Source organism: Oculina patagonica, chromosome 9 (genome assembly GCF_052425735.1).
Source record: "Oculina patagonica isolate OP01 chromosome 9, crgOcupat, whole genome shotgun sequence".
Lineage (NCBI taxonomy): Eukaryota > Metazoa > Cnidaria > Anthozoa > Scleractinia > Oculinidae > Oculina > Oculina patagonica.
Window position 1 is genome coordinate 21,520,493 of NC_135766.1, and position 22,084 is coordinate 21,542,576.

General features: G+C 39.5%; 1 protein-coding gene across 1 annotated transcript; it reads right to left on the reverse strand.

Moving 5' to 3' along the window:
• Positions 1-10,638: 10,638 nt before the first annotated feature.
• On the reverse strand, positions 10,639-21,270 carry LOC144666093 (uncharacterized). Its single transcript, XM_078527440.1, has 6 exons — positions 21,132-21,270; positions 20,102-20,263; positions 17,804-17,881; positions 15,612-15,679; positions 11,648-15,152; positions 10,639-11,057 (listed from the first exon to the last, which is right to left on the reverse strand). The coding sequence occupies exons 1-5, from the start codon at positions 21,157-21,159 to the stop codon at positions 11,664-11,666; spliced, it is 3,825 nt and encodes a 1,274-aa protein (XP_078383566.1). The 5' UTR covers positions 21,160-21,270; the 3' UTR covers positions 10,639-11,057; positions 11,648-11,663.
• Between the last annotated feature and the right edge of the window lie 814 nt (positions 21,271-22,084).

Genomic DNA, 22,084 nt, shown 5'->3' on the forward strand with positions numbered 1-22,084 from the left:
AGCGAAGCAGCCTTCGCACATGATTATACTGTTGCACACTGGACTGATATGAAACGACAGCATCGCTTAAAAAACCCAAACCATACAGGCATTGTGCTTGACAGAGATATGCACTTTCTTCTCCACAGATGTCTCCTGTTTCCTTGCATATAATAAGGTGTTGTTTGCTGAATTCCATGGCCTGTTGCACTTCACCGATAGAAAGAAAGAGATAGCTCAGTCGCGAACAAGCATCTCCTTCATTAGCCCTGTTTCCAATTTCCTTAGAAATGGCCAAGTGTTTTTCATAGTACTCCTTGGCTTGCTCTAAATCACCCAGATGTTGGTTTATATGTCCAAGATCTCGGTATGCCATTCCTTCTTCAGCTTTATCGCCAAGTTCTTTGAAGATACTTAGATGTTGCTTGTGAAAGTCTACCGCTTCCTTGTACTTTCCCAGACGGCGGTACACTATGCTGAGATTTCCATACACACGTCCCTCTCCAGCTCTGTCTTCCACTTCTTTGCAAATTTCCAGATGCTTTTTGCAATATTTTATGGCTTCTTTAAGCTCCCCAAGGGAAAGAAACGTGCAGCCAAGGTTACCATACATAGTCCCTTCATGAACCCTGTCTCCTGTCTCTTTGCAAATCGCTAAGCTACGGTTGTAATATTCGGCGGCTTTTTTGTAATCACAGAGATATTGATATGCATTGCCAAGATTTCCAAATGCACGTCCTTCCCCTGACTTGTCTTTCAATTCCTGCGAGATCTTCAGGGACTGTTTGTGAAGTTCTATGGCTTGCTTAAAATTGCCAAAGTTAAAGTAAGCAATGCCTAAATTTGTGTATGCAGTTGCTTCCCCACGTCGGTACCCCAGTTCCCTGCAAACCGTAAGGTGTTGGCTGTGGTACTGTATAGCCAATTTGTAATTACCAAGACTGCTGTATCCACTGCCAAGATTACCGTAAGCATCTCCCTCTTCGGCCCTGTCGCCTACTTCCTTACTAGTAATAAGATTCTTCTCGAAATACTCGATGGATTCTCTGAAATTGCCTTGTCCAAGAAAGGCGTTTCCAAGTTTACCATACATAGCACTTTCTAATGCTTTATCTCCAACGTCTTGGCTAAAGGCAAGGCATCGATTGAAACATTTGATGGCTTGGCTAAAATTACCCTTCTTAAAGTGTACAACACCTAAATCTCCCCAGGCTCGTTCTTCTGTAGCTACGTCTTTCAGTTCCATTGTAATCTGAATGTATTTCACCAGGTATTTTTCTGCTTGTTTGAAATCACCAGTCTTGAGACATATATCACCAAGATGCATAACTGCAGTTCCTTCCCCGCACATGTCTCCAACCTCCTGGGAAGTTGTCATGCAGTAAACGAAGTGCTCAGTTGCCTTCTGAAAATCATTTAACATCATATACAACAGGCCTAAACGTCCATTCTCTCTCCCTTCTTCAGATCTGTTACCCAGTTCTTTGCAAAAAGCCAAGCTTCGTTGACAATACTCCAAGGCCACTTTATACTCACCAAGTTTGTAATACGCATTACCTAGATCGTTGCAAGCAATTCGTTCTCCAAAGGTGTCTTTTTTGTCTTTGCAAATATCGAGGCATACTTTGTAGTGTTCTATGGATTTCATTAACTCACCAGTCTCCTGATATGCCTTTGCTAGCTGGAGGCAAGCCCACATCTCGACCGCTCTGTCTTCAATATTCTTGCAAACGGCACGTAGCTGAATATAGCACTCTATGGCCTTTTCTAGCTGACCAAGCTTGTGGTACTCAGTGCCCAGACTGTAATATGCAGCTCCTTCTTCCGTCAGGTTTCCGTTTTCCTTGGCAAGGGCCAAGTTTTGATTGCAAACCTTGATGACTTGCTCGTGGTTATCGACAGTGAAGCTCGTGTCGCCTTGATGCCGCCAAGCTATGGCGTCTTTTATTTCGTCTTGCATCTCTTGTACGACGAATGGCACATGACGTCCTTTGCTTAGGTTCACTTGCTCGTCAACACATTTGCTTTTTACTTCCAGCAAAACCTTGTTTTCTTTTCCTATCTGCTCACAGTCAAGATTGATAACAGTTAAACAGTGTGATAGCATACGTTATTTCACTGGTAGTAATTTTGATATGTCTGTCGCCTTGATGCCGCCAAGCTATGGCGTCTTTTAAACACCAATGCTGTTTGTGCTCGCGTCACCTTACTGGGCAGGATGCTCATTACTATTGTTTTCGTAACCCAATTGTTTTATTGGGAATTGGTCATGATTGTTGAAAAAAAAACTGGGCCAGGTTGTTCAAGGTTAGATGACGCTTTCCACCACATAAATTTACCATCACCTGGATAGCGTAGTTTGTTTTGTTGACACCTTTCCGTTGGATATCAAATTTTCTAAGAGATAGAGTTATTAGTTCGTGTAGTGTGATCGTCCGGGTGAGAGTAGTTCTGAAATAAACTGTTCTTATAGCTAAAAAGGGTTCTTATTTCCAAACTCGGAGCGCAAATAAAATTTAAAAGCGTGAGATATTTAGTCTGATATCATCAATAACTTCATTAGTCAATGAGGTGGTTTTTTCAAGATGAATGTTGATGACTGACGTGTCGACCACTTGAGCGAAGTCATCTTCAGAGTCAAGTGGCCACTTGACTCTAAAAAGACTTCTGCCGAGGTTGTCGAAACGTCAGCCACCAACACCCATTACCGAGACGATCACACTTTACGATTTTCCTGGGTTCATACCATTTACTAAGATAGAGCTATCCACCCTTTCAACAATGGTGCACTGTAGAGGAGCGCAGCAATCGACTACAAGGATCCCCTCAGAAACACTTTGCCATTCATTTTCATAAGCACCATCCAAATGATTTGCTAAATTTAGACAGTCTTTGCAATCTCAGTCGTCTCTAGAGGCTGTACAAACCTTTTTGTAGTGTATTTCGGGCTCTGGGTACAAGATTGACAGACTTCCGCCTTTTTGCGATGGTTTTTTTATTGACACACTAGTAAGAGAACCCTATTTGAAGGATACTGCTAGCCTGTCGTCACACCACTTGATTGCTTCTTCATACAATCCTAGTTCCTTACAGGCCTTGGCTCCTGTTGGTATTAGGTGAAAGAAAATTGATCATCACACCATTTTGGTAAAACTAAAATATCAATCCAGGACTGTGAACAATTGACACTTCCTGCAAATTCTCGTTGCTACACGAACAGTTTTCAGTTTTTTATTTGCCCCACAGAATTAGCACCAGGAAGCGTCACGTGAGCTTGGCTGCATCTTGTTTTCCGGCAACATTCCTGCCGAGAACAGCAAGCTCATAAAAGTTCTTAAAAATGGAATTTGGACATAAAAAACTTGTCCTTTATCTGTTCACAGGAACAACATTTTGGACGAATACTGCTTTTCAAAGGCGAGGTGTTAAACTGAATTGCTTAACAAACAAAAAGTACTCCAGTGCTTTTGTTGTTTATTTATACTTATTAGCTAACTAAGCAGATTAATATGCTTTACCTCTGAAGATAGCCTTCATGTAAAATGACTGGAATTCTCTTGCACGTTTTGCATCTTTAAGCGCTTCTTGAAAATGACCTGTCGTAAATTAGAGGAAAGCATGGTTAGCAACACTATAGGCACGTAAAGCGTGCAAAGTGCTACCTTACCTGGGCGAAAGTAAAAGTACTAACGAGTTAATTAAAACAGGAAGCATCTTATATTTCCCAAGAACACATCGCCATTACAATCAGTGAACGCTTTCGGCAATTCTACTTTTCAATAAAACCTTGATCTAGAAACTGCAAAATTCCGAGAAAATCAATTTTTTGATTTGTGATCTACACGAAAACGAAAAAAACGACACCTTTTTGTCGATTTCATTCGTGTTTAGAAAACCTGAAATAAGTGCCAATTTTTTTCAGATAAAGTGGACTGTTTTTAGGATTTCTCTAGGATATTGCGTAAGTCGATATTCTCAAGTTATTTTTAGAATTCCCTTATCGCGAAAAATTCAAAACGAGAAATTACTCGAGTTTTTTCAGCTTTTCGCTGTTCACATCAAAGCAAGAAAATGTTGACTTTTTTCCACTTTCTCAATTTGGCCTCCTTAATTGACAGCTGTCAAAGAATGGCGTGAATTGAAACGCTTGGACCTCTTTTTCTTTTTCCCGCCATTTATCGAATCTGCATTTAAATTTGGCGCCTTGTTACATTATGGAGTATAAAAGATAAAGTAATGTCGATGTAATAAGAAGTCAAGTAAAAGCAAAAAGAACATACACGAAGAACGGCAATTTATTTAAGCAAAATTTTCCAGAAGTACGAAGAGGCTTCTCAGAAAGTTGAAGACTTAAGCCTCATCACTTTTTCATTCATCTTAATCTTAACGCAGTTCGCCATCTTCACAGCTACAGAAGAAGTGGTACAAAAATACACAAGCCGTACAAGCATTTTCATTTCGAGCCTTTTTTGACAGCTGTCAATCAAGGTGGCGAAATTGAGAAAGCGGAAAAAAGTCCACATTTTTTCGTTTTGATGAGAACGTCAAAAAGCTGAAAAAACTCAAGAAATTTCTCGTTTTGACTTTTTCGCGATAAGTGAATTAATACAATTACTTGAGGATATCGACTTAAGCCATACCCGAGAGAAATCCCAAAAATAGTCCACTTTATCTTAAAAAACTGACACTTATTTGTGGCTTCAATAGCTCAGTTGGTAGAGCATCGCACCGGTATCGCGGAGGTCGCGGGTTCGAATCCCGTTGAAGCCCTGAATTTTTTTCAGGCTTCTTTATTCCAATTGCTTAAATTGAAAATTCACTGCGACGATCATTTATCACTTTCATATACATCCGCAGTTTATATATGAATCATTTCATATACATTACATCACAAGTGAAATCGACAAAAAAGGTGTCGCTTTTTTCGTGTTGCATGTAAATCACAAATCAAAAAGTCTTCTAATCTTGGACAGCCGGTGATCAAGACTTCATTTCTCCTTTCAATATCAACACAGTGTCAGGCGGACAGTTGATGACAATATAAAAAACCATTAAGTATAGAAAATTACTCTGAGGCTGCTAAAAGATACTTTCGTTTTCCCGTTTAATGCGAAATGGCTACTATTTTTTTCTCGTGAATTGTGATTTCTATATTGGCCGTGAACCGTGAATGTCCGAAAGAACTTCCTGTGAAATGCGAAATAATTATACTTGTGGTAACCACAGGTTAGAAAGTGCGGGCCTAGATAGAATCCTTCAAGTACGGCTGTAGTCTGTTCCAACGATCTTTGCTAGTTTGAGCAGACAATATTTCCATTTTGTTCGAACCCCGAACACAAGCGAATGATCCTCCATTGTGTTACATGAGCAAGACAACAAGTTAAGATCGTTCTACAGAATCCAAGAGAAAAATTTTGCTTCAATTCTAACCAAAATATCCTCTATTTTAACGCGTCGGTTTCGTAAACATTGAGGCAAATTTCATGCAACGTCGGATATAGGCGATTGACGAAGGCTCCGACTGCCCGTGACTGCATTCTAATCATTGATCATTCCTAGGGATCTGGAAGAACAAAATTGTCAACTTCCGGTTGGGGCACGCGTGGTTGTGATTGACACATTTTTCGCAATCTAATCGTTCTTGGTGGAAGAAAAATTCTCAACTTCCGGTTTTGAGCTGCTCTGTTATGAACGTGGCGCGCACGCGTGCTACGTAATCCGCCGGTCACTGTCAAGATTAGGGTTGCGGGCCTCTCTTGGGCCCGCAATAATCAATTCGTCGTGAATCGTGATTTTGATTGACCTATTATTTTCGACATTCATTATTACGTAAATATACAATCTTCGTTCACTGTCCAAAATCCACGCGCGCAATTGGTTAAAATAGATCACGTGATTTTGCTTTACCTGTCGTCAGCAAACTCCAACAGTGCAGTATTGACAATAATGCACAAAAATCGTGCATTATTGAAAATGTCTTCAGCTTCGAGGCTTGTAGAAGTGGAAGAAAAATATATTCCTTAAATTATCAACGATCCAATACCAAACAAAATCGAAGAGGATAACAACTTGAAGCGCTTTCATGTTCAAAGGTAAACTGCAGCTCAATAAATACATTTTTGTGTGCGATTGACTTGCTTGTAGTTGCTTGATTGTGAAAGCCATCGACTCGCTTTGAACAAGCTTCTCGCTGACTGTATTTATGAACGACCACAGCTGATGAACGATTTTATGAATCATTTTAAGCTTTATTTCTGTACGGCTTATTTGTGATTTTTATATTATTGATGTAATCCCGTGTAATTAAACTTATGTACTACCACACTTCTTATTTTTAAACATTAAGCTTATTGTTTGAAGTTCGCCGTTAAGTCGATGATCGCTTGCAGTGTACTTAGATTGTATATTAAAAGGGTTAGAGACTGTCCGTTCGTGTTTTGTTGACAAATACACGCACTTGCTGGCCTCACAATGAACTCGAAATTTTCAATACTGCACTCGGCTACGCCTCGTGCAGTATTGAAAATTTCTCGTTCATTGTGCGGCCAGCGCGTGCGTGTATTTGTCAACAAAACACTCACAACAGTCTCTAACCCATAAATAAATAATGTCCTTGAACGTGACAGGCCAATCTTTGATCCCTTTGTATGTACCTTTAACTAGCCTTTAGTGGAATGTGGGTTACGTTTTTGTTGCGCGTAGAGCAAGGAGTGAACAGATGGTAAAGATGTCATACTGAGGCAGTACGTCAGACGTAACGTTTTAAAATCTCACTAGTGATAGAGGATCCTGTGAGAAACGCCCTCTTTTTCGTGAAGCGTGGAATGCCTATTTCATTTTCCGTGAAAAGTGAAAGGACCGTTTTATTTTCTGTGAAAATTGACCGAGACTCTCGTTCCCCCTTTCTGCCCCTCTTCTGTATTGATGTACTACGAAATTTTCAGAACAAACACGATAGCAAGCTCATATCAATCTGAAAAGAGAATTAACATATCGATATTGACACTAAAAGGGTTAAAGGCTGGTTCTTTTATAATCGCCCCGATCGTTTCTATCGCCTCTGTTACTTCAAAAAGTTTTCTTGCGATCGGGGCGATTATTTAAGAACATTACACAGACAATCGCTAACGTCCGCGGCGATTTGGGCGATCATGATCACTTGGATCGCCCGTGTTTTATCCTTCTAGCTTCTCTTTCCCTTCTTCGCTGTAAAACAGCAATTACTGAGAAGATAGGAGGTCACAAGTTTTGCTCTTTCATTGAAGGCTGCCATTGTGTTGGATCTAGGGCTAAAATGATTGTTTTTCTTAGGTCTTCGCTTATACCAAGCGATCGGGACGACCATGTGAGAACCCCTGATCGCTTCCAATCGCTTCGATCGCCTCCGATCGTCACAGTATTTGCAAACGATCGATGCGATAGAACGACCGGAGCGATCATATGAGAACCAACATTAACTAAATTAATCGTGTAAACTCACCCAGAGAAAAATGCGCGGTCGCCCTGTTGGTGTAAAGAATGGCGTTCAGTTGATCATTTTTACAGTTCACATTAATTCCTTCAGTGTAAAACCCTAACGCATTTCTAAATTCATTTTTTCTGTACTCAGCATTTCCTTCCTCTTTGAAAACCTGGGCTATTGCTGTGATAGAAAAAAAAAAACAAAAAGAACAATTAGTGGAGTTTTTTCAATGGCCACATAGCAGTCGTTTTAACTGTTTCGAGAGCCCAAGAGCCGGTTAAACGGTTGGATCGCGATTTTGGAAAAAGAATTGACGAAGATTGCCTAGCCTGAATAACCATATGTTCGCCACGCAGACCTACTTCACTGTTTGTTGTAACCATTTGATGTTTGTGTAGGACATTCAACGGTTCATATTAGAAATGAGTGTGTTTGATCGGTGTTCAAAATCGTGTTAGCGACAAAAATCTACGGTAGATTTAGAAGTTTCCGACTGGCGTTCGCTAGTGTCTGAAGGTTGGTCCGCTTGTACAAGTGCTTTACCAGTTGTCACAGTACATAAAATTGAAAGCATACTGCGACATTTTCGGATATTTAGTTTTCATTTTGATCGATAGAGTGATGTAAAAAGAATTTATTGTTATATAAAAGAAGACGTTCATCTCTTGTTACTTGCACATATCATGTGAATATTTTTTTTTACTTCGTAAAAGTGCATTTTTTCCGGTGGTCTAATATAGTTTACCGAAACATATCCGCCTATTTAATATGACATAAATGATTTGTAAGTTTTAAGCGGGTTTTGCGACTTTTTCCATGATCAGCAAAAGGCAGACCTCCGCAATGATCAAGAATCGCTTTCCCGATATAACGCATCATATTTAATACAAAAACAGCACCTTTTGGCTTTGTGTTGTGTCCGTATTTTTCCAGTAGCTTTTAAAACATAATTATCAATAAATTTCCCTCAAAAAAAAATATTTGTCTTTCCCACTTACAAAAATAAGCCTCCAAAATCGCTCATGAAGTGTAAATAAAATGTATCCGAGTACATTTTCTCACCTCTTAAAGTTTCATCGTCAAAATCCATTTTTCCTGAAGCTCTTGCAGACATCACGGCATCAACCTGTTTTCACTCTGGTTCAGTTTTCAACTGATCAAACACCGCCTCGCTTGTAGCATGTTGTCTTATTTTTTCGCACCATATATCGAACCATATACGTACGAAAGTGAAGTTTTGTTTACGAGAAGAGACAACTGACTGGAAACTGAAATCACAAGACTTTTAAATCTTAAACAAGTTTATTACCTCACGCAAAAATTGAAATAATAACATAAATGGGGGGAAGTGAAATAGCTTTTAATAATTTAAATATCATAAAGGTTGATCCATTTTACACACCAATACTGCGAAATGTATGTTGTTTCCCGGTGGCGGCGGTATACTCAAACATTCTTTACTGGAAGACTCTGCTTTAAAATCCAATCCTTTACCCTTTTATGTAACATTTTAACAGGAAAAGTAATCCTTTCATATTCATTCGAAAGAAAATTGTAGCCCTTTTACGTACCTACAACTGTTCAGTGGGTCTGTTCCAGAATTTGAAAGGCCCAAGGCAGTTTGCCCTACCCTTTTCTATTTTCTGGACACGTGAAATCATTACTCTTTAAAATACGTCTTGCCAGAAAAAGACACCACTTTCGGGCAGAGCCTCCCTGTAAGTCTTCTATAGAAAGCCCACTCTTTGGCGTATTGTCTTAGGTGACTGCAGAAGAGAATGGTAAAGATGCAAAGAAGTAAAATATCTGCAATCCGTGCCATAATTCCTTGAGACACTCATTTGTAACGGAACATTCCGTTTCGAATTCTCAGAAATAGAGAACCCCCTTCCCCAAAACCAATGTTGCAAATAAAACGGCAACGGAAAGCATTGTCTTTTCAAGGTACACAACATTAATTGTAATGGGACAGGGGGTAATTGTTGATTTTTTTCCCTGTTTCAAGTGTAAAAAAGGGCAAGTATCCCAATAATTGTGGCGTGGATTGACTGCAAAAGAGATTGGTAAAGATGAAAGGAAGGAAAATATGTGGTTTAGCGAGATCGCAAATTCAGTTCCACCATCTCAGCTTTATTTTAAAAAAATGACAGCTAAGCTATTGCGTCTGTTTTTTGATATAACAGGATTTCGTCCACCTTGTGGTCTTGCCAGAAACCTGGAAACTGAAAGGGACTACCGCGGAGGGGGCCCCCAAAGGGATCATGCTGTATTAAAATTAAGCATGATCGCTTTGCGCGCTACAATTTGTCGGCCGTTAACGTAATACGCAAGATCTTGTCGGCGCCGTTTGTTTGACAAAATCAGCCCGACCGGATGGAAACGTGTTTTACATTTTTCAATCAGCCTGGTTTTCCTCGCGATGTTATCTTGGAGCCTGAAACTCCGGCTGACAATCGGAAAATGTAAACGGCGGCAATCCGAGTGCAGTTAGCTAAACCTGTTAATGAATATTAAAAGAACAGGATTTGAAAAATGTAGCTATGTGACTTTATAGATTTATTGTAAGCAACAGTTTTACAGAAAGAAAGATTTATCGCCACATTAGAAACGAAGTCATATTATACGAACCTTGAAAAATTTGTCTTTTTGTGATTTGAAAAAGAAAACATAACCTTAAAGATGCGACACGTAAACAATCGACCTCATCGCCTGCTGAAGACTAGCAGTATTGCAGTCGAAACGTCGTGATTCAACAACTCAAAGTGATTTGAGACAAACGAATAAACGTTCGACATCTTTCCTAAAATATAATCTATTTACATGGAGCGAGAAATAGGTCAAGAAAGTCTGTGTGCGTGAAAAACTGACAGTACATGCAGGTCCATGTTTTTTAATAACTACAATAAAAGACACATTTGTTGGGGCAGTTAGAGCCACCCCGCGCTTCCTCCCCCTTGCTCTATCAATGTGGGTTTGAGCGTTTTATGGGCGGAACTACAATTTACAATAACATTGAAGCGGGGGTGAGAGAGAGAGAGAGAGGAAGTGCCGGGTTGTGTCCCAACTAATTCGTGCCTCAAATTACAGCTTTCTTAAAATGTCGGCAGAGTCCTTGAAAAGAAGTCATAGAATCGCTTAATAAACATGGCCAAATATAAACATAGAAGTTACTACTTTATTTGAAACGTTATCTACTTAAGTGCAACGTCATTACATTTACAAGGAACACACCATTGTTTGTAGGCAGATATTTGCACATCACGTGGTGGGTTCTCGGCCAATGAAAAGAAAGAAAAATGCACGAAATTATAATGAGCTTTATTACACTATTTATCAATTAACACGAGTGACTTGCCATAAATTTGTTTACATTTCTTTCTTAGAAGTTTGCATCACACTGCGTTATACATACAATATTGTTACTGGAAAATTTGCTTGGTTTAAAAGGTGAGTTTAAGTCGTCTACCAAAACTATCTATCGTCTTCCTATATTTCCCACATAAATAACAACTTGTAAACGGACAAAATTAATTTCACGTTCAATGTGTGATATAAACACCGTCGAGGTCAGTCCAGTTGATGCAGAACTTCCCTTGACTATCTTTTGATGTCTAACCTGCAAGAAATAAAAAGAGGGCTATGCCACTTTTATTCTTAGCAGCTATCACCTTATTAACTGTCCACCTGTGCCAAAATACATTTACTCCAGAGAATTGAGATGTTATAAATTAAAAACAAAGTCAAACTACCGTGCATGTTATGAAAAACTGAAAATCACAAATACCACATACAACCAGTACTGCTCACGTGGTAAGGGTTGATCCAAATACCCATTTGATCATAAAGGTACTGCTTAAAAGCTTATATTTAAATAGTAACAGGGTTTCAAACAATACCAGAGTTTCAAACACAGAATCATAAGCTGGGATCAGTCTTAAAAGTATAGTGAACAGTAAAAGTACTACTAGTTGAATGCTGACACATTAGGAATTTATGCACAAGCTTAAAGATGGAAAAAAAGTCGTTGACTTGTGTTCCGACGAGATTGAAAGGATTTAACAGGCATTTAGAATAGTGAAAATTACAATAACGTATTTCTTTGTAGCTGGCTATGTTTTGTTGACACCGCAAGCTTGCGCAAGATTACTAAATTGACGACTAGAACAGAAATTTAACTTTGCAGTTTATTATACAATATTCCTTTACCTGGCGTTGAAGACATCTATTTCCCTTCAAAGCATTCCACTGTGACGTCATCTCCAATTAGCACAAATGGAGCCCACTGGTGAATCTTACCGAAATCTTTTGATTCCCTCATGTAATTTGTGGCGCAGTTTAAAGCTTCACTGGCTTTCTTGCCTTCAACTAAACGTTCATAGAAAACGCGCATAAACTCCAGCGTCGCCTCATCCTCAAGTGCCCACAATGACACAAGAACGGAACGGGCCCCTGCACCAAGAAACGCTCGGGCAATTCCGACCACACCCTCGTCTTTGATCTCTCCTCGGCCACTGTGGCAGCAGCTTAGCACCACAAGTCTTGCTCTTAGACCAACACTCAACACATCTGACATGGTCAGCAAGAAGTCCTCTTCCCTGGGGTATGGAGATTTCCGTGAAGTATTTGGAGCTAACGCAATCTCGCCAGTCTTAATGCGGCCATGAGCTGCAAGGTGTATCAAAGCAACGGAGTTGAGCCTCTTCAGTACTTCTTCTTTCGTAGCATCTGAACCAGTGAGAGCTGAACTCTTGACTATTTCTCCAATCATTTCTGCTTCTCTTCTGGCACCTGGAAGTTGAGATAGTTTTGGTATTCCGAGAATGTCGACAACGTCTTGCACCCATGGATCTCCTACAATCAGCGCGCCGCTTTTGCAGTGGTGATCGGGTGGAGCATCCATGATCATCTTCAAACACGTCAGGGAAGGAACCACACGGATTCTGAAAGATTCGCACAGGTAGCGGGACTCAGCATCCTGTAGTGCAGCAAAAGGAACCAGAAACAACGGGCCATCGGGGACAATAACAAGCTCATTTCCACGAAGGTGCTGAATTACTGGAGCAACAATAACGTTATAAAGAACATATAGACACTTGTTGTGGACAAGTGGTGGAGTACGTGGTTCCGCGTTATCATCGACTCTCATCTTAGGCAAAGAAGTACTGAGAAGTAATAAGTCAGGCTCTTGTACTGTCAGCAGGTCATCTTTGTTGTCAAGTGCATCTAGTGACCTATCCTCGCATCTAAAGCCTGAACGAACACCGATCTCTTTATACGCTTTCTTTACGAACGAATCCAAATCTTCGCCTGCTTTCAATTTAGAAACACCTTTATCGACGTTTTGTTTACAGAAATGGACATTTTTTCCATCTTGCAATAACCACTCATTGATGTTATGTCCATAAACTGCTAAGAAAACAGTGTTGGATGGGACGCAGGTTAATAATTCATTGGGTGTTTCTTCCTGTGAGACTTCGCCCTGCTGTTGAACCCCAAAACCATACTGTGATACCAGGAGATCAACTAGAGCTTGAGCGCGTCCCTTCTCAGCAGCTAACAATGCTTCGTCAGTCCTGTCCAATTTCAAAAGAACATTCCAGAGCTTCGTGTACGCCATTCGATATTCATTTCGTAGGCTGATTTTCCACGCATCCTGGGAGCGAAGCAGGCTTCGCGCACGATTAAACTGTTGCACACTGGACTGATACGAGACAACAGCATCGCTAAGAAAGCCTGAATCTTGCAAACAGCGTCCTTGACAGAGATATGCTCTTCCTTCTCCACTGATGTTTCCTGTTTCCTTGCATATAATTAGGTGTTGCTTGCTGAATTCCATGGCCTGTTTTACGTCACCAACAAGGAGTAATATTTCGCTCAGTTTCAAAGAAGCCTCTCCTTCTCCATTCCTGTCTCCGATTTCCTTAGAAATGGCCAAGTATTTGTTGCAGCATTCTTCGGCTTGTTCGAAATCACCAAGACATGTCTGTATAATTCCAAGATCTCGGTACGCCTTTCCTTCTTCAGCCCTGTGGCCAATTTCTTTGACAATACTCAGATGTTGCTTGTGATTGTTTACCGCTTCTTCATACTTTCTCAGACGACAGTACACGTTACTCAGATTTCCATAGGCAAGTCCTTCTCCAGCCTTGTCTCCCAGTTCCTTGCAAATTGCCAGATGCTTGTTAAAGAACTTAACAGCTTCTTTATCAACACCAAGAGATAAAAAAGTGCAGCCAAGATTGCAAAAAATAGTCGCTTCATTAGCTCTTTCTCCTGTCTCTTTGCAAATCTTCAAACTGCGGTTGTAATATTCGGCAGCTTGTTTAAAATCACCAAGCTGTATATATACATTACCAAGATTCCGAAAGGCGCCCCCTACTCCTGCCTTATCTCCTAACTCTTGGAAAATCGTAAGGGCCTCTTTGTGAAATTCAATGGCTTGCTTATAGTTGCCATATTGATAATACGCTACTCCTAAGTCTGAACGTGCGGCTCCTTCCCCATGTCGGTCTCCCAGTTCTTTGCAAATAGTTAAGCATTGGTTTTGATACTGAATGGCTAGTTTGAAGTTACCGAGAAAGCCATGTGCCTTCCCGAGACTGCCGTATGCATCTCCCTCTATATCTCGATCTTTCACTTGTTTGCTTATAACCAGACTCTCCTCGAAATACGCAATGGCTCCTTTGATGTCCCCTTGACCAAAATAAGCGTTTCCTAGATTAACATACAGAGTACCTTCCATAGCTTTGTCTCTTACTGTTCGGCTTAAGGCAAAGGCGCGATTGTAACATTTGATGGCTTGGCTAAAATTACCCTTCCTATAGTATACAACACCTAAATGTTGCCAGGCGTGCCCTTCTAAAGCTTCGTCCTTCACTTCCTTGCAAATCTGAATGCATTTCTCGATGTATTCTTCTGCTTGTTTGAAATCACCAGCTTTGATACATAAATCACAAAGACCGCAACATGCATCTGCTTCCCCAGACTGGTCTCTTACTTCCTGGCAAATGTGCAGGTAAATCTTGAAGTGCTCGCGTGCGTTTTTGAAATCATTTAAATGCTTATACATCAGGGCTATACGTGCGTTTTCTCTTCCTTCTTCAGGTCTGTCACCCAGCTCCTTGCAAAGAAACAAGCTTCGTTGAAAGTACTCCAGGGCCAATTTATAGTCACCAAGTTTGTAATATGCATTGCCTAGACAGGAGCAGTTGGCTCGTTCATCTTTCTTGTGCTTTTCATCTTTGCACATATTGAGGCATTCTTCGTAGTACTTTATGGCTTTCGTTAAATCGCCATCATCTTCATAGGTACTGCCTAGATTGTGACAAGCCCAAATCTCACCCTTTCTGTCTCCTAGACCCTTGCAAATAGCGTAGTACAAAGTAAAGTACTCTCTGGCTTCTTCTGGTTGGTGTAGCTTGTGGTACGCAGTGCCTAGATCGTCAAACGCAGTTCCTTCTTTCGTAGCGTCACCACGTTCCTTGGCAAGGGCCGAGCATTGGTTGAAAACCTTAATGACTCGCTCGGGGTTGTCAACAATGAAACTGGAGATGTCTTGGTTTAATCCACCAGTGCCTTCTCCTATTGCGTCTTCCTTTTTCTGCAGGGCGCACTTATTCTTCACATACGGTTGCTTTCCTTTTCCTAGTTTCGTCAGCTCGTCTACAGACTTTCTCTTTACTTCCAACAAAGCTTGGTTTTCTTTCTCGATCTGCTCGCAGTCAAGAATGATGACAGTTGTAACAGTATGATAGCAAACTCTATTTCGGTGACATTTGCATTCTATCTTTCCCGTCTTAGAACATTATCCGCTGGTCAACCGGTGCTTTACAAGCTCGTGTCGCCCTCCTGGGTAAGATACTGTGCACTCATTTCCCAACTGTCCATTTGGTAATGGTCCTCATTGTTGGGAAAACTAAGCAAATGGAATGTAATGTACAGCTGAAGATAACGCTACATAGGACTTCTATGTACAAGAACTCTTCAGTACGAATTTCCCATTAATTTCGATAATTAGCACCGCCCGAATGATTTCAGACAGATTCCAAAAGCCACGATCCTAGCTTTTGGTAGGGACTGAGACCCTGGGATATAGCCCTGGCCGAGACTCTTCAGGAAAGTAAGGGAAAAGTATTAAATTGTTTTTAAAATTACGTCCGGAAAAGGATACTGCTAACCCGTCGTCACACCATTTGATTGCCTCTTCATACAATCGTAGTTCCTTACAGGCCTTGGCACCTGTTGGTATTATGCGAAAGGATATCGATTATGTTATGGTGATGTCAGTTTAGAAAAGAAACACTTAAAATTGTACAGCCAGATATTTAATAAAGTTCTATACCGGGAGAGACAACCTAATGACAACCTAATGACACTGACAGAGTTGCTTGTCGTTTTCTTCTTAGGGTTGGAAGTAATATATCAAACACGAGAGGCAGTGTATCATCGGGATATGCAAAAACCCGGGAAGAGAGTTGAAAATACGACGCGCAGCGGAGTATTTTTGACGAAATTCGAGGTGTTTGAATAGCCGATGAAACACTGTCTCGAGTGTTTGATATATCTTCTCAATCGAAACAAAAACTACGGAGTAAACGGAGAAATAAAATCGTAAAAATCTATGCTAATTAAGATCGGGTTTCCAAACCACCGTCACGGTTATACAGTTGACTCCCGATAACTCGAACCTTCAAGGGAAATTGAAAATGGTTCGAGTTATCGGGAGTTCGAGTTATTGAGAGTTGAAAAAACAAATGATCGGAAATAAGGAAAAAATGGTGTTTACCGATTTTCTATTAATGCAGTGTATACCAGTGTACATTTTAAACAAATTTAATTAGAGTATAGAGAAGCCGTAAGATAAAGGAACAATATAATTCTAAATCACTGTATAAACCAAAATGTAACGTAACGTAAAACAAAGCTAATAAGCTGCGAACCGTTGCAGGTTCAAAGAGAACAATGCTTTAGGCTACTGATGCAGAGTTTATGCGATTTACTTTATCGAGAAATGGTCAGTTAATTCGCCCTGACGATAATCCTTTAAAGTTTTCAAAGGTCGGATTTGAAAGAATCGGTCTAAACCTCCACAAACAAACTGAACGTCTGTTGCACGTCAATGGCGTGGCACAGTTCGTGTTTTTAGGGGCGTTGGGGGCGTTTCGGGGACGGCTCTGAGTCCTGTACGTTTTATTTCAAAATAAATTCAACGATTTGGACTACAGTACACTGTTCATTTTGAATTGTCACATATTGACAGACATGGCTCGAGTTATCGAGGGTAAAATTATATAGAAAATGACCTGAAGGGAAACGAAAATTGGTTCGAGTTAGCGGGAGGTTAATGTATAACGGAAATCCAGGGGAAAACGATTTTGGTTCGAGTTAGCGCGAGGTTCGAGTTAGCGAGGGTTCGAGTTATCGGGAGTCGACTGTAATTTTCTTTGTTTTAACTTGATGAATTATTAATGAGTTTGAGAAAGATGTTTCCGAGTTGGTCGTGTGTGTTAATGTACACTCTAAGTTAATAATTGCTTTGGAATTGCGCGTGCTTCATAAAATATAAGAATCTCGCGACGGTGAGTGTCTATCAGTAAGTTTCACTACTAATCCCCAGCTGAAAAACATGAAAAAATCGCATCGTGGTTTAAATTCTCGATACTACGCAGAATTTGGTCATTTCAAGTCGTTGTTTTGCAAAGGGCGGCTCGAAATCTGTACAGACATTTGGCAACGTTGTCGTTGCCGCCGTCGTTGTGATTAATATGGAAACGTAAACAATACGACACTTCCGACGATTCTAAATTATACACGTAGAGTTTTCGATTTCCATTGGCTACATAGAAATAGCACCAGCAGCGAGAACATTCCAAATAAATTATCACTTGAGCTTGGTTGGATCTTGTGGCCTAGCAACATTCCCACCCTGTCAGCGGTCAATTCATGAAAACGAGATTTCGACAAAAAAAAAAGCTATCGTGTCGTTTACCTCTTTACACGAACAACAGTATGACCATAAATGTTGCATGAAAGAATGAATGCAACATTTAAAACAAAACAAAAACGTAAGCAAAAAATAAATAGGAAAAGAAATTAAGACTGATCTCATTTTAATTATTTTCTTGTCTGAATATAGAAAATAGCTGAGGCATTTTTGCTCTCACATATGTCCAAATTGAAGCCAGGTGTTGTTTAACAAGTACCTGATATAAGACAGTTTTGGCCATTTTAATGTTACTTCTTATTTGACAGAATTAATATGTGATTTGGTGAACTTTTATCAGTAAGGACACTCTGTGATGCTTAACATAAGGAGTGTACATCTCATTAGCGGTCAATCCTGGACATATCTCTTCGCTTTACCTCTGAAAATAGCCTTCATGTAAGTAGGTTGAAATCTTCTTGCTTGTTTTGCACCTTCGAGTGCTTCTTGAAAATTACCTGTCATCAAAACATTATATGTAGATATAAGAATGCTAAAAGTGTGCAGTGGGCTACCTTTGCTGTGTAGTTAATGCTGGCAAATCTGACAAAATGGTCCTAAGTGTGATAGCCTGGCACCAGAGATTGTAGGTTAATCCCAGCAATTTGTTAACTTGCCAAAAATTCGCGGGATCCATTTATATTACAGTTAGATGGAGACAGGCACTGTTTTGGGGGCCTTGGGATACGAAGCGGTGCCGGGATACGGAGCGTGCGCAAAAGCACAACAACCGTTGCTAAGGTAAACATTTCCCGTGCCTGTGATCAAAATTTAATTTCTTCTTTCAGCATCAAAATATTGCCAAGACAACAGGTGACGCGAATAAAAAAGATTAGTATAATTTCAGAGGTGATTATAACAATTGAAGCATTCTGATTGGTCGAGAAGCTCGGCTTATGAGGCTTTAGAATATAGCCGCTGTATACGCGCAATGGAATTCTAGCGGGAATTATTTTTAATAGAACATAGCTGAAAACTATAGAAGCCCGGTACCCCGGATGTGCGAATTGTTTGTCGAATTTTGCTGAACGCGCGACTTCGTCGACTTCGCCTCTATTCTCTTGTTTTGTTGTTTAAATGATGCTTTAAAGCAGCAAGTTTTTATCAGAAACGTTTTACATGCTTAAATGGAAGTAAGACAGTGCCAAAGGAAGCGACAGATTAAGAAAGAATCGTTGAAAATTGCTGTTGTTCTTTGGAGTTGTGTACGCCACTATTTTGCCGTGAACTGCCGGAATTGTTTGGAAACTATTTAGCAAAACAAGCTGGACTCTAGAAACGCTTTGAGGTAAGAAACCTTTTTTAGCCACAATCTGAAGACAGAACACTCCACTTTTGTTCTTTTTAAATCGAAATTAGAGGCGAATTTAAAAAACTTGCTGCGAAACGAACGCATGGAAATTTTTCATTTGAATGAAATTGAAGTAGGCTTGAATGCGTAAATATTTCAACTAGATTTGTCGGCTTTGTGAGAATCTTTTGGTAGTCGGAGAAAGGAAATATGAATGAAATGGTATCTTGGTTTATTTATATTTATAAAGAAGCCGCCAAAGAAAATAATAAACTAAACTTTCACTTTTACCGATGTTGCGTGCGTTTGTAAATACCGTGAGCGGCCGTAAGCGACCGCGAGTCTTGTAAGTTCTGTGCTCTTTTTAATGCTATATTCTAAACCCACTAGAAGATGGTTTTCCTATGTCCTATACGAAAATAATGCACTTTGAGGTCTATAAAAGCAGCTGAATGCCCTCGCCTTACGGCTCGGGCATCCACTAGCAGCTTTTATAGACCTCAAGCGTGCATTATTTTCTTATAGAACATGGAAAACCATCTTCTAGTAGGTAAATAATCACCCCGCGCGAGGTGATTATAGCTTTGAAGGCTTGGTTACTTAGCCACGCCACCTTTGACATCCAGGGAAGTAAACATGGCCGCTTTTGCTGAATGAAAATTTCTTTGATTTGAAAGAAACCAGTCCAAGTCCTGGATATTTTAAACATTGGGAATTTTTCAAATTAACTACCAAGGCTTTTGGACCGAAAATATTTTCAAGACATGGTTCTCAAGGCATTAGAAATGATCGTAAACACGGCGGTTTTGGCGATCGATAAGAAACTCAGTCAGATCGATTGAGCAAACATTATTTAGTTCAGTGTGTTTAGTTCTCTTCTCACCGGAGCTACTCATTTTTAGAGGATTCGCACATTCGCTTAGAAGTCATCCACAATCATACAAAGGTACCAGACATCTATCTTTCTCATTGTGTTTGTTTTATTCAGGTTTTTTTTTTGCTTTAACTAAATAAATTCTGATTGCAATCGATGATTTAAACTGGTTTACACCGTATGCAAGCGAACACTTGTGTTTGCTGTTTTCTTGTTTGCTATCGTTATTTTTTTAAGTTGTTGATGATCACCTCTAAAAATTATACTAAAACAATTATTCGCCTCAGGCTTAGTGATTATTGTTGAATAATCCCCTCGACTTCGTCTCGGGGATTATTCAACAATAATCACTTCGCCTTCGGCGAATAATTGTTAATTAAAAAATGGCGGATATTGTCTTGATTTGCTAACAAATTCTCAGAACAAACATAGTGACAAATACATGCACTTATAAGGAGAATTTACATATTGATTATGACACTAAAATAGTTAAATTAATTCGCGTGAACTCACCCAGAGAAAAATGCGCAGTCGCCCTGTTGGTGTAAAGAATGGCGTTCAGTTTGTTATCTTTACAGTTCACAACAATCCCTTCAGTGTAGAAACTTAACGCATTTCTAAATTCATTTTTCTTGTACTCAGCATTTCCTTCCTCTTTGTAAACTTTCGCTATTGCTGTGAGAGAAAAAAAATTACAAGAGGTTAGTGTAATGGTTGAACAGTTTGAGCATTTTAATTTTCAGTTGTCGTAAAACAAGCAAGCAACCATCAGGCAAATCTTGAAAATTCCGAAAAAGAAGCTTTGAATCAGATTTCTGTCTGCGTGCCATAATGATCATGATGGGACGTAAATTTAAACCGTTCTTAAAGTTGGTCAGTATGTAAACGAGCGCATTTTAATGGCGCCAAAATCGATCCTCATTTATTTGTGCCAAGATTTTATGGTAGATCTAAAAGTTTCGCTTTCAGCACTAGTTTAAGGCTTTTAGCTTAGTTTGCCGTTTTGTGAACGCCTCACAGTCGGTATAATTTATTAAACTCGAAACCATCATTACAAATGTCATTCATTGTCTCCTCTTATATTTCATTCAGTTCAGGCTGTCAAGTGTTAACAGCAGAAATGGTTTGATCCCGACAAATATAAATTTCTCTGTTTGTGAAGATGACTTTGCATCTCGAGTACTTTGTTTTAAATAAGAAATTTACATTTGGGGCATTAATGTCTTTCGAATCCGTATCGGAAGGCGTAACATGCTTCGGCAAGTCTTTCCGCCTTATGGTACCGCATGAAAAAGTTAAGCGATCCGTAATCGTTTTGCATTTCTGACCATATTATTGCTGCCGATACAGGTTTTTTGATACAAAACTCAACATCTATTTGTGTTTATATCTTTTCATTTTTCCCCAAAAACATCTTACAATGAATGAACTTCTCCCACAAAAGAATAAAAACGGAGTGCAAAAATTAAATTTCGAAAAACCGGAGACTCAAAATCACAAATGCGCAAAATAACATTCCGTGTCCATCAGCGTATTTCCTTACCTTTTAAAGTGTCATCGTCAAAATCCATTTCGTATGAAGTTCTCTTAAGTTGTTACTGGCATCAACTTGTGTTCACTCTGGTTCAGATTTCATCAACTGGTTCTAATAAAGATGTAGCTTTTCGTCTTATTTGTTCGCACTATATACCAAACCATATACGTAAACTATGAAACTGTAATTTCTTTAAGAGATGAGTCAACTGAGTTGAAACTGAAATCTCGATATTTTTTTAATCATAAACCGGTTTTATAAGAGAAAAAATTGAATTTACGATACAAATCGAGCCAAAAGGGAAGTAACGTTGATTTCATATATATTTGATTGCCGCTAGCCGCAAAACACTATGAAATATGTCAGAAACTCATAAGGGTTTCTGAATATATATGATAAAATCGTTTCTAGGAAGTCTATGAAAGAGCCGTTCTACTAAAGAAGAAAAAAATACCGTTCTTGCTACTTGGATGAAAGAGAGTGAAAATAACGTTTCATCATCCCGACTATTGGGTCGACAAGATAAAAAACACAGCTATGGTCATAGAATCTTCTTCACTGTTTTCTGCCGAAAGTGAAATTTTAAGGAGTTTTAAGACAACGAGGATGTGACAAAGTCCACAAAAAATAAGTAATGACGTGATATAATCAGCTGTGGCATAAAAATACTGTTCTCCCCAATATGTAAACTTACATGTATTTATCTCTACTAAGAAAATGAAATGCAAAAAGGAAGGTTAATTATGTCGACAGTGGGTATTAAAACCTGAGAAGGAATAAAAAAAAACGCGTTACACAAAAATCATTAACCTCCTTCACTAAGTGCCATATCTAAGACTACAACAAGAGTCCCTGTGTTTGATAATTTTTTACAGGCTCTTCAAGAGGAAAGTCGAGTGTTAGTACCATTTTTACTTGGAACGGCGTTCAATGTCTATTCAAGTTGCCCTGGTTCTAAGGCA